The sequence below is a fragment of the Sebastes umbrosus genome, chromosome 19 (assembly GCF_015220745.1).
Source record: "Sebastes umbrosus isolate fSebUmb1 chromosome 19, fSebUmb1.pri, whole genome shotgun sequence".
Lineage (NCBI taxonomy): Eukaryota > Metazoa > Chordata > Actinopteri > Perciformes > Sebastidae > Sebastes > Sebastes umbrosus.
In genome coordinates this window covers 14,075,862-14,090,063 of record NC_051287.1, presented here as the reverse complement: position 1 = coordinate 14,090,063, position 14,202 = coordinate 14,075,862, and the positions used below count along the sequence as shown (strand labels likewise).

The following is a 14,202-nucleotide window of genomic DNA, read 5'->3' as shown; positions in this document are numbered from 1 at the left end:
GAAAGTTGATGACCAGAAATTGAAAAGCTAATATTTGTTCTTCACAGGAATGTGACTTCTGATGGTGGTTTTATCCTGCAGACGAATCATTGACTGACCTTTATGTGTCTGACGTCAGGAGACAATGCTGCAAGAGTTATCTGGGAACGCTTTGTGTTTGTGATTAAAGGCTAAACATGAGTCGCCAAACAATTAACACTTGTGCAGTAAAATACTTTTATTGCATTTGGCAAAAAAAAAAGGGTCCCATAGAAAAAATAAAACCTTGAATCATCTTTGCCAAGTATGCAACTGGAACATCATTCATTAATGCCTGGAGCAGTTTATAGCACCTATGTCGTTCACAAACTGATGACTCAATCATTGTTTGTTTTTCCAATAATGAGTCCTAAAACCCAGAAATGAGTTAGTACTTCTGGTTCCCTCGTCTGGAAGTCAATAGGTTTTTTGAATGGTGTTTTTAGTTAGATGTTTTGCGATTGCATTCACGCTTCAAAAATCATAAACGTATACAGATGCTACGGATGGGTACATCATAGGTAGCAAATGACAAGTTCCTCAGACATAAAGATCTCAGGAACAGCTCTCGTTCACCGGTTTAGAAGGTTTTGTCCAGGAAGTTTTGTCTGTGCGCTAAGTGAGTTTGACATAACTCCCGTCTTTATAAACAATCTGGCCGATTCAGCCACCGTGGAAGAAAGCTGAGCATCAACAGGAAATGGCAGGGGGAACAGGAGTATGTTGTAATAGCCATGGTATGCTGTATAATCCTGTTGCACGCTTGTTTAATAGCTTCACAGGCGTTGTTTCCAAAAAGGAAATGCTGTCTTTCCATGCAAGCAATGGAAACAGAAAGGGGCTGATTGATTTTAAATGTGGACAAAAGCTCTCACCAGGGAATCACAATTACTTTGCATGACAATCAATGCAAATGTGACTGAGAAACTGTTGTGTGCCAAATTGATGTCACCGTGGAATCCACTTCAACACATGACCATCAGATTGATGGGGTTGAGGACTATGACATTTTGACCAAAAGTGTACACAAAATTGGTTGTTCATAGAAAGCAGGAACATTATCTCAAGCACTTTTTGGAAATGTCATTTTCTTGATACTTGTGCATCAATTTGCTATTACAAGATAATGTATTTCTTCTTGCACTTATGAAAAACATGATTATATTACAATATTTTCCGAGCAGGTTTTGACAATCACTGGTCGTTATTGAAAGCCCATGTTTGACAACAAAGTGCATTTTCCCACGCACAGCCTAATAAACGACCGCAAAAATAGCCTGCACCTGCTGAGAAATGGTAACCTGAGATGTCAGTTGCAGCTAAATAGACAGAAGGCTTCCTCAATCGATATGAACCTTGATCTCTTTCTCTCAAGGGTGACAAAATACCAGCAATATGTCATTGCCATCATTATTTTTAGATTTCATCATTTAGCTATAAAGTATGCATACACTTTTTGTAAATTACATTTTGTCAGTAAATGTCAATCTAAATATTTCCTATGTTGCATTTGTATTGTTTCACTACAGGTGTCCACTTTCTACAGTAAAGGAACCGTACCTTTAAGAGGTTTAATCTCCCTGAACCCAGAAGGAGGCGCCCTATGCGACCGCCTATATATGCCTAAAGCCGGCTCTGCAAGTATTCCCTATTTGGCCAAAGTCTGATATAGCTTATTCCTCTATGCCATAGAGCTCCACAAAAGCTATTGAAAACACATTAATAATGTTGTACTGTGTGACATGTTACATTATTACCATGAACACGGCCACTGCCGTTTATTTCCCACATAAACGTTATCATCCTGGTGCTGTAAATACTCACTGGAGCTGCAAATGTGTCTTAATCCACAGCTGAAAAAAGTCCCCAATAAATGCACAATTTACTCCTGTTTGAGTAACGTTTACTAAAAACTACAGTGCCCCACTTTTTTTAGAAATTACTTTGCCTTTTTATACCCCCGCGACAACGTAGTGGAGGGTATACAGCGCTCCGCGTGTCCGTCCTTCCGTCCGTTCACGTGTCACACTTTCGTTTCCGGAGAAAGAACTTGGAAACTACTTAACTTAGGAACTTTAAATTTGGTATGTTGGTTGACAGTGTGGTCTAGTTGTGCCTTTTGGGCAGGGCTGGACTGGCCATCTGGCATACCGGGCATTTTCCCGGTGGGCAGACGTCCTTTTGGGTTGTTTAAATCGTCCCATTTCTTTTCCTTAATTGACACTGGGCTGGCCCAATCGCTCTGTGCTCGGCGGCCACTGTGAGGAGGAGAGAGAGAGAGAGAGATGAAAGAGTGAGTGTAGAGTTTGCGGTAAGCAGTTATGGGCTGCCTGGCTCAACATGTCATGAGAGATGAGCAGTGCTCGAAGTGGGCCGGTACGTAGTGGTACGCAGTATTTTACTCATCTTACTCCTTGGCGTACCGTGACTTTTTCATGCATACCGGAGCTTCTCGCAAGCTGCCGGTACTCTCCTCTGCCCTCTCCATATCAGGTTCTCTGGGAGATTCATGATGGTGATACATAACGGCGCAGCGCCAGCGTATTTGCGCCGCATGGGGTTTATTGTTTTAAGTCACCAGAATTCAGGAAACAAAGTCTCTGAAACTTTGGTTTTCAAATCCTCCCTTTTTTTTTGAAGTCTCAAGGTTGGCGAGTATGCAAAACAACCACATTTGAAGGTATTTCTTCAATCAGAGCCTTCAACAAAGCGTGGTACACACAGCACAAATGGCCGGTGATGGAGCCGGTGTGGGCCAAAATGCCAGGGCCGATTTTTTGTTCTGCTTTTGGGCGTTAGAAGTCCAGGGTGCCCAAAATTTCTGAAATTTTTCAAAAAGGGCAAAACCTTCAGCCCTGCTCACTTTTGCCTTGTTTATTTAAAAATGTGAGTCATCGTTAAAGATTTCCATCCTCAGTAGGAACATTGTGCTTGGGGGCTGATTTGCTGCGGACCCTTAGAAAAGCTTTGCGCGGCCCTGGCAGTCACTCACACGGTCTCTCTCTCTCTCTCTCTCTCTCTCAGTGTGGACACACCAACACATCGATAATCTCTTCCTCTCTCGGCCTCTGAATTGAATCCATGATTTAGTCAGCCGATGTGAGTGAGGAGTTTGTGCCACAGGAGGACTTGTGAATGTAAAGGTGACGCGCTGTTTGAGGTATTTAGGGGGAGGAGGTGTTGGAGCTGTTTTTACAGCCGGCTGAAGAAACTCCCATGTGCGGATGTTAGTAAGTGAGCTGCTGCACGTTTCACCGGCTGATCAGCTGCATCGTTTCGCTTTTTGTTGACAAAAATATGACTTCACTGGAAATCTGTTGCGCGTCACAGTTTTGAGGAAGCGACAGAAGACAACATGACATCGTGGATGTGATTCCTGCGCGTAAAAGGTGAGCTGAAGCTGCCTGTTGGTTTATGTTTTAGTCATGAATGGACAAATAGCAAAACGTTCAAATAGCTTTAATACAAATGTTGCTTTGCAGGACTACATATAGGGCTGGGATTGACAGAGTTTAATCAATTGTGTCTGCTCCATAATAATAATAATAATAATAATGGGAGCTCTGAGGCTCAAGTCAAGAGTGGGTAGTGACTAATAACTGGATTAGGAACAGAGGACACCAGACTACTATAGTGTTGAAAGGACACAGATATGGACAGTTTGGGTCCAAACTTCAAACTGTGCAAGCTTTAATTTCACTGTTACTCCAGGCATAATATGGATTTGTTTATTTGTTTATTTGTTTTTGCACAATTTAAGACTATACAACATAACAAAACAATAAATTAATAATATACAGTGCAGGAAGAGGCAAAAAAAACCCACTGAAACCTCCACCTAGAGATAAGATTAATATAAAGAAATAATAGATTACATAATAGTGATAACAAACAATTAGGACAAGATATATATATATAATAACAATAACAATACAGTAAATATATCAAAAAAGATAAGTGTTTGTGTGTGTTGCGTGGAAGTGTATGGTTAGTGTTTGTGAGGAGGATATTGATTTAAATATCTATAAAGACTTTTTGGTTGTTTTTTTTTACAATATATCAGGTAAATTGTGACTTTTCAAACCTGGTCTTAACATGGACAGAAAATACCATAGTTGCTCTGTTAACAAAATAAAAATTCTTTAATTGATCATTTTTTGTGTGTTGACTAGTTTTAAAAATAGATACAACAAATTCTATTATTACTGTTTTATTTAGCTGCAACTACTGATTTTTTTCATTATCCATGAATCTGCTGATTCATTGTCTACAAAGTGTACAAAATGTCAAAGCAAAATACCATATATTCCATTTACAATGATATAGAATAGATACAGGCAGTACATCCTCACATTTAAAAAAAGCTGGAACTATAGAGAACATTTTTTGTTAATCAGCTAATCAATGAATTGACTCATCATTTCAGCTTAGTAGTACCATTGATTTATTGGAGCAGTTGGGAAATGCTGAGAATGTGAATATTTAGGTTAATATTAGCGATTCCAAATAATACTGAATATTGACATTTGTCGTCATCCTCAGCCAATCAGCCAAACAAACTTGTTTCCTTTAATCGTACCAGTTCTTCTTCACACAATACACACTAAGTCACCACCTGCTGATACATGCTGTTATGACTGCGAGGTGAGGTACACAATGCTGGAAAGAAGTTTGGGATTGCAGCCCAAAGTATTATCTACTCCTCATTTCATTGTCACATTGTCTGTGTTTGTAAAGTGGATAAACATTGTGAACATGTAGAGTGCCACACAGGGCAAACACTGGCATCTGCTGCCTGCTAATGAGATCTCATTAAGGCTGACAGGGAGCATCGGCATCACTGTCAAAGTCCAAATATAGCTGTACGAGTTATCCAGATTAAAATGTGGACAGTTTCACACGAGTCTGCACTTTTCTTCAAAAGCTGGTTTACATCTGGAACAGTTGTCAGAGCAACAAGTCCTTCAGCCCAAACCTGCAGAAGTGTGGAACAGGATCTGAGGGACTCTTCCTCTGCTGACATTTTTAAAAGAAACCTTAAGACAAATCTTTTTAGCATGGCTTTTACTGAAGGTGCCTCATCATTTATTGACACTTCGGGCTTCATGATTGCATTTTATTGATTTGTTGACAGATAGGAGATTAAAATGTTTTGTTGAATTCATCGGAAAATTAATTCAATGAGATATTTGTGCGTGCCTGTGCACCAAAGTGTCTAAAGATATGTGTTTTAATCCCATTCTGATGATTTGAACTTCACTTTAAAAACTAGCATTGAACTAATGACTCTTATGGTTTGCATTAGAAAACAGTTTGAGTGCCAATTTTTTGCTTCATTTCAAGTCATTAGGACTTCATATCGGCAAAGTGTCCTGTTGGGTTGTAGCAGTCTATAAATATGTTTTATATGCAACACGCAGATCTCATCCTGGAGTCCAATCAATGGAGCAGGATCCCTGGTGGTCAAAGTCATGAATAATTCAACACTTGTGTGTGTGTGACACACCATTTGTCTCTTAATAGCTCATCTCTTACTATAATAGAGCAGGTGCATCCCTGTGAAATGCCATGAGTCCTTGTTTGTTTGTTTGTTTGTTTGTTTGTTGGTTTCATCTCGATAAAGATGAAACAGAGCGGTACAAATGGTTCTGTTGTCATAGTAATCGCTGCAACCAGATTCGTTATGTGAAACAGGTCCAGTCTGTCCGGTATCACATGACGGTAGAGTGCTCGCGGCCATTATCCTCGAGTCGAATCAGGATAGCTGAGCCTGCCTCTAATGGAACATACACGTCTGCCCAGAGATATAAACATTTCTTTTGATTTATTACTGCAGGAGAGTTAAAAGGGTACTGTGTGTGTGTGTGTGTGCGCGTGTGTGTGTGTGTGTGTGTGTGTGTGTCCAAAAGTGATGTATTTTTTAGAGACCCACTGGTTAGGTTCAAGTAAATTACCGTGTCATCCAAGGACATTTGAAGTCAGTGCTGTGTTGGTTACCAGGAGGTCACACACTGCGTGGAGCTTCACCCTTAAAGGCTAACTTCAGTATTTTGCAACCTGAATCCTATTTTCCCATGTTTTTGTGTCCAAGTGACTAATGGGGCAACACTTTTTGAAATTGCTCCAGTATTGAGGGAGAACGCTGCAGCCGCCAGCTGCTAAACGAGCTGTAATGTAATCCTTAGGGGCAACCTGGTACCGTCAGTTTACGTCCACTAAAAGTGCTTGTTTTTGCCACTGACAGGCTCTGATTGTTATTATCAGTGTCTGACAACATTATGGAAAGGACCCTACAGAGAAATGAAAAAATTTTCTTACCTTTCACTTGATCCGGTGTGTTTGTTATTGTGTGTCTCGCTCTGTAATCTCGCGTCGCATCCACATTGTCGAAATCAGCTAAATATTCAGCCGTGACATTAAAAATCATTTAGATAACACTAAGCTACGCTTTCTGTACTCCAACACAACAAACTCTGACAACACAGGTGTCCCGGGGCACTATGCTCTCCACTTTCACTCACGTTTCCACAGTCGTCGTCCGGCAACAAGTCACATGACACAATGACAAACAGAAAGCGAAAGGTAAAAAAGATGTTTAATTTCTCCGTAGGGTCCTTTCCATAATGTTGTCAGACACTTATAATAACAATCTAAGCCTGTCAGTGGCAAAGACAAGCACTTTTAGTGGACTGACGCTGCCAGGTTGCCCCAAATGAGTAAATTACAGCTCGTTTAGCAGCTGGCAGCTGCAGCGTTCTCCCTCAATACTGGACCAATTTCAAAAAGTGTTGCCCCCATTAGTCACTTAGACACAAAAACACTTTGCAGAATATTGTGTGTTCAGAGTTTAATACTAGAAAGATGTTTTCACATTTAGCGTCTGGATGGCATCTTTACCCTCTAAAACGTTTTTATAAGTCCCATAAATCTCGATTGCACTGGATCAATAGATCAGATTAGCAGACATGCTGATGATTTGTCTTTGTGTTGGACAGTTTGATTCTCCACGAAATTTACAATGAGAGTTTTGCCACTGGAGAGACTTTGGCTATTATTTACAGGGTATTATAATCATCTATGTTTCTGTCTCTTTGATTTGAACAGGGGGAGACAAAGAGCGGATGACAGCCAACCATGAGACCTACCTTCTTATGGCCAGCACCCAGAATGACATGGAGGATTGGGTGAAGACGATCCGCAGGGTCATCTGGGCACCTTTTGGTGGAGGTCAGTATGCACACCACAGACTGTGTATAAGAAGTGGACGTAGTCACCGTGAGGTCACCCTTTGGTTTGTGGACTGCCGTTTTGAAGCCTCAAGTTTGGCATTTTGGCCGTCGCCAACTTGTTTTTTTGCAACCAAAAGTGACACGAGAGGGTGGAATATGATATATAATAATAGGACATTTTTTGGTGACCAAAATGTTACAATTAACTGTCGTGAACTGAAAACACACTGTGAAAGGGTTAAGGCTGTAAGAAGAAAACACGGATAACTCCCAGACCGGACAACGCCATGGTAGCGATCTGCAAATCACAAGGTAGCCCCGCCCTAAAGCATCCCCTGCTTTATGGTCTATTTGACTCTAAATGGGGCCATAATTTACTAAATGAACATCATGCTGTATTGAAGAAGACTTGAAACTAGCGATTGAGACCATAAACTCATGTTTACAATGTTTACTGAGGTAATAAATCGAGTGAGAAGCAGGCTCATTTTCTCATAGACTTCTATACAATCAGACTTCTTTTTGCAACCAGAGGAGTCGCCCCCTGCTGGCTGTTAGAAAGAATGCAAGTTTAAAGCACTTCAGCATTGGCTTCACTTTTCAGACCCGTAGATAGCCCACTGATGCACACACAACCATTGTTTTAATTAGCTGAATAGCTTGTTGGTGTTAATGATATTTGTAGAGGTAGTTTGTGGTTCATTTTGGATGACTTTTAAAGTTTCCAGTAGCGGTGCTGGAGGATGGATGAGTGTATTCAATCACCACCGTCTCCGCTAAGTGCTTTTGAGCAAGGCCATAAAACTGCTGACTGTGCGGTCTGATCCCATTGACAAATACATCCTTTATATAACAGAGACCGTGTTTAACTAAGGACTGAAAATACAATCTTTAGTTGCCTTGTGCACAATGAGCAGGTACACTAAATAGCAGTCATTTCCAGGTACAGTACTGCATTTATTTTCACAATGCCAACTAGATGTGATCACATATTACAGGGTTTGCTTTTTTTTAAATAAGGAAGTAAGGAACAGTTTAGTGCATTTTCCCCCACAATATTTGTTTATCCTAACTTTTATAGTACTGTATCTTCAAAGTTGTATCTAAAATAGGCATGTTTACAGAGTCTATTGGCAGGCAAAGCAACAGGTTGCCTCCTCTTTTCCTCCTCCATGTTTCACTCCATATGGTGGGTGTCCTGTCACATGTCGGTTGCATCACTACAACACTTTACTTCACCATGATGAGATGTATAAACAGCCTTTGCAGCACTAGATCTGTGCCGCTTGAATCTCCACTCTCACGTCATCATCCTGCATGAATGTTTTTCTCTTCCTGTCCAGCCTGTTCATGCCAACAAAACAAAAGGGAATTAATGTGTTAAAATCAATTACAAACTAACAAACAAGGGTGGATGTAGTAATCCTCTAGTACGCTGTGATTCCTAGCCGAAGTGATGATTGTCCTCATGAAGTTGTTCCTGGGATCAGCGCGATGATTACTGAGTGTCCCGCTGCGCCGCTACGGCTCGTCATTGACTTTACTGGCAGACATTGGCCGTCATTGTGTATGAGCGGGGGCACACAAGTGCGGCATTTATGTGAGACCGGACGGGGCATTTGAGGCAGCTCTCTGTGACACAGTGAATGGATGAGGCTGAGCTGGCCCCTCTGTTTGCAGTGCAGGGAGTTTGATGTCTATTGCAGTTGACTGCTCTTCAAAAGGACGAGCCATTTGTCAAAGATGCCACGAGAAACGTGGCTCCAAGTTGGAGCGGAGCCGGGCTTTCACCCACACACATGTATACACAGCACACACACACACACACACATATTCACATTTTGCAGTAGCAGCAGAGACTAACTGAGCCCTGATTGGCTGGTCCGTTCCCACCGAAGTGTGATTGAAACTTTGTGCTCAGACAGTGACAGACAGGGAGGGGAGATCCCAGAACGAAGCCCTTGTTTGACCCACAGAAGAGCTCAGAGCCCCTAGACGTTCGCCGTCATGTCGCGCCGAACACGTGCTATGATGTTGAATTAATTACTGGCCAGCGTGAACAGACAGTGGGACAAGAGAGAGCTTGAAGTCATGTGCAGCTGTGGCCTCTCCATCTGGATCTTTGGAGATTTATTTCATGGTAATTACCAGTTGTTTATTTGTAAAGAGTTTGCATTTTAATTTGAACTGGTGTTGCTGTTGGATTAATGCTATTTAGACGATTAAAAATACTATTTTAAATGGTGCTTCATGCTAAAACACATACTGTATATATTATATAGACTGTTTTATTTGTTGATTTGGACTAAAATAGTCCCATTTGCCAACATTTTCAACTAGAGCTGCAACAATTAATCGAAATGTTTTCAACTATTAAATTAATCACCAACTATTTTATTATTTGATTAATCGGTTTGAGTAATTTTTTAAGAAAAAAAGGTCAAAATTCTCTTAATCCAGCTTCTTAAATGTGAATATTTTCTGGTTTCTTTACTCCTCTATGACAGTAAACTGAATATCTTTGAGTTGTGGATGTCATCTTGGGCTTTGGGAAACTCTGATCCACATTTTTCACCATTTTCTGACATTTTATAGACTAAACAATTTATCGATTAATCGAGAAAACAATCAACAGATTGATCGAAAATGAAAAATAATTGTTAGTTGCAGCCCTATTTTCAACTTAATGTTAGTTTAGTGTAACACCACGTGTAAAGGTACTTCACAGTAAAATATGATGTTGACCTTCCTTCTGGTTGTGGATCATGCAGTATGTGACCTGCATAGATTTGTGTGGGTCTGTGTATAATCTATTCACAGTTGAGGCTGTTTTGTTTCACTGTATATCTCCATGAATATGTAACATTTAGTAAAATAAGGAAGCTGTTAATATTAGGAGTTGGCTGTAGCTCGATGGGTAGAGCAGCTCCTACTGTCTGCATGTCCAAATGTCCTTGAGGGAGACACCGAACCCCAAGTTTCTCTCCGAGCACTTTAGAGCAGCCCACTGTTCCTAAATGCTTAGGATGGGTTAAAATGCAGAGGTCAAATTTCATGTATGTACTAGGGCTGTCAAAGTTAACGTGATGTTAACGCAAATTCATTTTAACGCCACTAATTTCTTTAACGCATTAACGCAACTTGCGATTTTTAGGTTGTAGCGGGCTCAGTTTTAAAGCTGGAGGGAAGATACTAGTATCATATGAAACTAGAAAACCTGAGCTACCAACCATGTCATACTAGCTTATCAATAAGGAGGCTAAATAACGCTCCAAACGTGCGCTAAAGTTTGGCAAGGAAAAACTGACATGGCCATTTTCAAAGGGGTCCCTTGACCTCTGACCTCTAGATATCTGAATGTAAATGGGTTTTATGGGTACCCACGAGTCTCCCCTTTACAGACATGCCCACTTTATGACAATCACATGCAGTTTGGGGCAAGTCATAGTCAAGTCAGCACACTGACACACTGACAACTGTTGTTGCCTGTTGGGCTGCAGTTTGCCATGTTATGATTTGAGCTTATTTTTTATGCTAAATGCAGTACCTGTGAGGGTTTCTGGACTATATTTGTCATTGTTTTGTGTTGTTAATTTATTTCAAATAATAAATATATACATACATTTGCATAAAGCAGCATATTCGTCCACTCCCATGTTGATAAGAGTATTAAATACTTGACAAATCTCCCTTCAAGGTACCAGTGGTTTTGAACAGATAAGAAAATGTGCGATTAATCACGATTAACTATTTTAATCAATTGACAGCCATAGTATGTACCTGTAAATATATGATGAAGTTTAAATAATTATTTGAGGAACATTCATCCACCACACCACAGTAGAAGAATCAAAGACAAGGAAGAGGAGATAGGAAGCGTTGTGTTGAAGGAGCCTGCTGAGTGTTTGCAGAGCGGAAGTGTCGCTTTTACTGTATGTGCAGCCGAAGTCTTTGCAGTTGTGGTGCGAGCCAGCAAACATACATATAAACACATGCACACACTCCTCATAAGCTGGTCCACACACACACAGTTACATGTGACCCAGGGGGGGAAAACCTTCCCAGACTCATGACCAGAACGTCTGGAGGGATGACCTCCTTTTCATCCACTTTCAAACTCACTTTTTCCTCATTTATTCTCTGATGCTCTTTTTTGATACATGAGGATATTCATCTTTCTTTACTCCTGTGGAGCTTGACTGATCTATATTTCATTCTGATCCAAGATTTGGGAAAACGGATACACAGCTTTGAATATTTCTTGGGAATTAGTGACTGTTTACTGTTTTGTGTTGTTTGGGTCGCTGTAAAGATTGAAGTGGAAAAGTCCCTGAGGAGAAAGAAACCAACACAAGACTCCTCTGTTAATTTCTGAGCAGATGATTAAAGAAAAAAACATTTTTTTTTCAGAAATGAAGACAGTTTGACTGACCTGCTATCAAACTGATGCATCTCTTTTATATCTGCAGGGTTTTTGTTTTGCTTTATGTCAAAACTGAGGCTGTTTTTTTGGAAGATGCTAGAATGCAGACACTTTAAATTCTGCACCTCTGGTGTGTTATCTTATCGCAAATTTATTAATAGGCGTTTCTTCCGGAAGCTTACCAGCTGTGTCTTTTTCAAGAGGGGTGAGTATGACAACATGCCATGATATTATTAGGGTAAAAAAAACTACTTTCGTCTAATGAAAAATGTATTGAAGCATCAGTTTACTAAAAAAGCTACATTCTGAATTCATGTGATGCACCAATACACCTGTTATGAAAACACAGATTTAAACTGCAATTCCTACATTAACACCAGTCGGTTTGAAGCTGCTTCCTCGCTGTGTCAAATGCTGTCAAAGGCACGAGGATCGTGGTAAGCTCGCTCTAATTCAGTACCTTTTCGTACCACGTGTATGCATGTGTGTGTGAGTACCCTCTGTCTGTCTCTGGAGACCGGAAAAGTATGTAGATCCAAATCTCCCAGGAAGGCTGCCTTAATCCCCTCTTGTGTTGCATCCACATGAGACGGCTGCAAATGGAAATCGGTCTCTTTTTTTTTTTTTTTTTTACAGCGACTGCCTCAGACAAAGGGCGAGAGGTGCTCAACAGGAAGTTAGAGATTTGATCATCAGACTAAGGCTGTGTGGGTGTACATATTTTGTGCTCGGACTGTCTAGCCAGCCTTATCACAATTCAGATTTAACTGCTTTCTTTGATGCCTTAAGCTGCAGATGCTAGGCTAAGTTAAAGAGAAAAGTTAAATAGTGAAGGATATGAAACAGTATTAATATTTCAAAAGATAATCATTTGTCATTTTGGAATCCTGCCCTAAATAATTTAGCTGTAAAGAGAGAAACATATTGTATATATCTGTGTCAAAAACATCATAAAACCCTGACGACCGCACCCTGTGGTTAACAGCTTATCCTCTTATTATGAATAAAATAAACATCGCTAACATTGTGTCTTGTGTTTCAGGGATCTTTGGTCAGAAGTTGGAGGAAACGGTGCGGTATGAACGCCGGTTTGGGAACAAGCTGGCCCCTATGCTGGTGGAGCAGTGTGTGGATTTCATCCGGCAGTGGGGCCTGCGGGAGGAGGGTCTATTCAGGCTGCCCGGACAGGCCAACCTGGTCAAAGAGCTGCAGGACGCCTTCGACTGTGGAGAAAAACCCTCTTTTGATTGGTAAGGAAACAGTAAGCGCACGGGCTGCTTGGATTCCCTCAGTGCATTTTAATGTCAAGTTGATATGTCCACACCGTTGACTGGTCAAGTACTGCACCTCTGGAACCACATGGGTGCTCCTGTTCATCTGGATTCCTCCAGACGTTTACAAAAATGTGGGCATAAGGTTCATTTGCATCTAGTCAGCGAGGTTATTCCTTTTTTTGTTTCAGTTCCAACCTTGGTAATGAAGTGATATTTTTCACCGGCTGTCCACGTTAGGTCGGATAATCCTTTATTATATGTTGATGGAAAGTGTTACAGCAGCAAAGGACCAGTGGTATCTCTCTTTCACACACCGCGGGTGAAGCAGCCTGTCACTGAAAGACCTATTTAAGAACGCACAGGCAGGGAAGCAGCGCTTTTTGTAGTCCATCTTCGGAACATTGTAGTTTTATTACGCCAGAATAACACCCGCTGCCGTCGCATCATATTTCCGGAGCCTAGTGTAAGTGCAGTCGGATTCTCTTAACACCGCGGTTGTCTTTTCCTAAGTCCTTCTGAATTCTCCTTCACATCTTTCCTTGACCTCGATGGAAAATGTCATGAGGTCTAGGAAAAGTGGTTAGGAAATTAGGACGTAATTTTTTGTTTTTATTCGACTGCAGTACAGGACAACTTATATTACACCTCTAGCCTTCATGTTATTTTCATGTCTCCGCACAACTTAAACCTGAGCAGAGGTCTAATCAGATAGAACAAGTGAAAACACCTGTGTTTTTTGGTCAGTACAGACTAAATTGTTGTTACTTTCTTCTATGAGGTGTGTAGGTGGCTGTACTGAGACTCAGAATCCTTCATCCATATTTCACGATGACAGAGAAATACATGAACGATGGAACATGCCACCTACAGTCCACATCTCTTCTTCTCTGCTCTTCCTCCCTCTTTCACTCCCACCATCTACTCTGATGACCATAAATAAAACCTGGATAGGACCGTCAGGCTATACATCATCATCTTAGCACTTCCTAGAAACATGCTACAAAATCACACCATCATGTCAGCTGCACAGTGACACATCTCTGCCTTCCTACGTCTGCTTTAACTACATCTCGTGTCATTCAGTGGCAACAACTACCTCCTCCTCTGTCTTGATATTTGCTCCATATTGACCCTCACCTTGCTGATTCCCTCGTAGCCTCCTGCCTGCCTCACCAGCTGGCCTCTCGTTGGCTCATTAGTGTTTCTGAGCCGACAGTGAAATCCTCTTTGTAGATCATCTAAGCTGCTCCAGCAAAAT

At 41.0% G+C, this 14,202-nt stretch overlaps 1 protein-coding gene across 5 annotated transcripts in view; it reads left to right on the top strand.

The window, feature by feature from the left end:
* arhgap24 (Rho GTPase activating protein 24) overlaps positions 1 to 14,202 on the top strand; it is a 78,180-nt gene that overhangs the window by 57,923 nt on the left and 6,055 nt on the right. For 4 of the 5 annotated variants that reach the window (XM_037753001.1, XM_037753000.1, XM_037753003.1 and 1 more), the window contains 2 exons: positions 7,123 to 7,245; positions 12,713 to 12,920. In XM_037753001.1, coding sequence (XP_037608929.1) covers positions 7,123 to 7,245; positions 12,713 to 12,920 — 331 coding nt within the window. Of the gene's footprint in view, positions 1 to 3,050; positions 3,408 to 7,122; positions 7,246 to 12,712; positions 12,921 to 14,202 lie in introns of those variants that run through there. The other variant, XM_037753004.1, reaches the window with a different exon arrangement.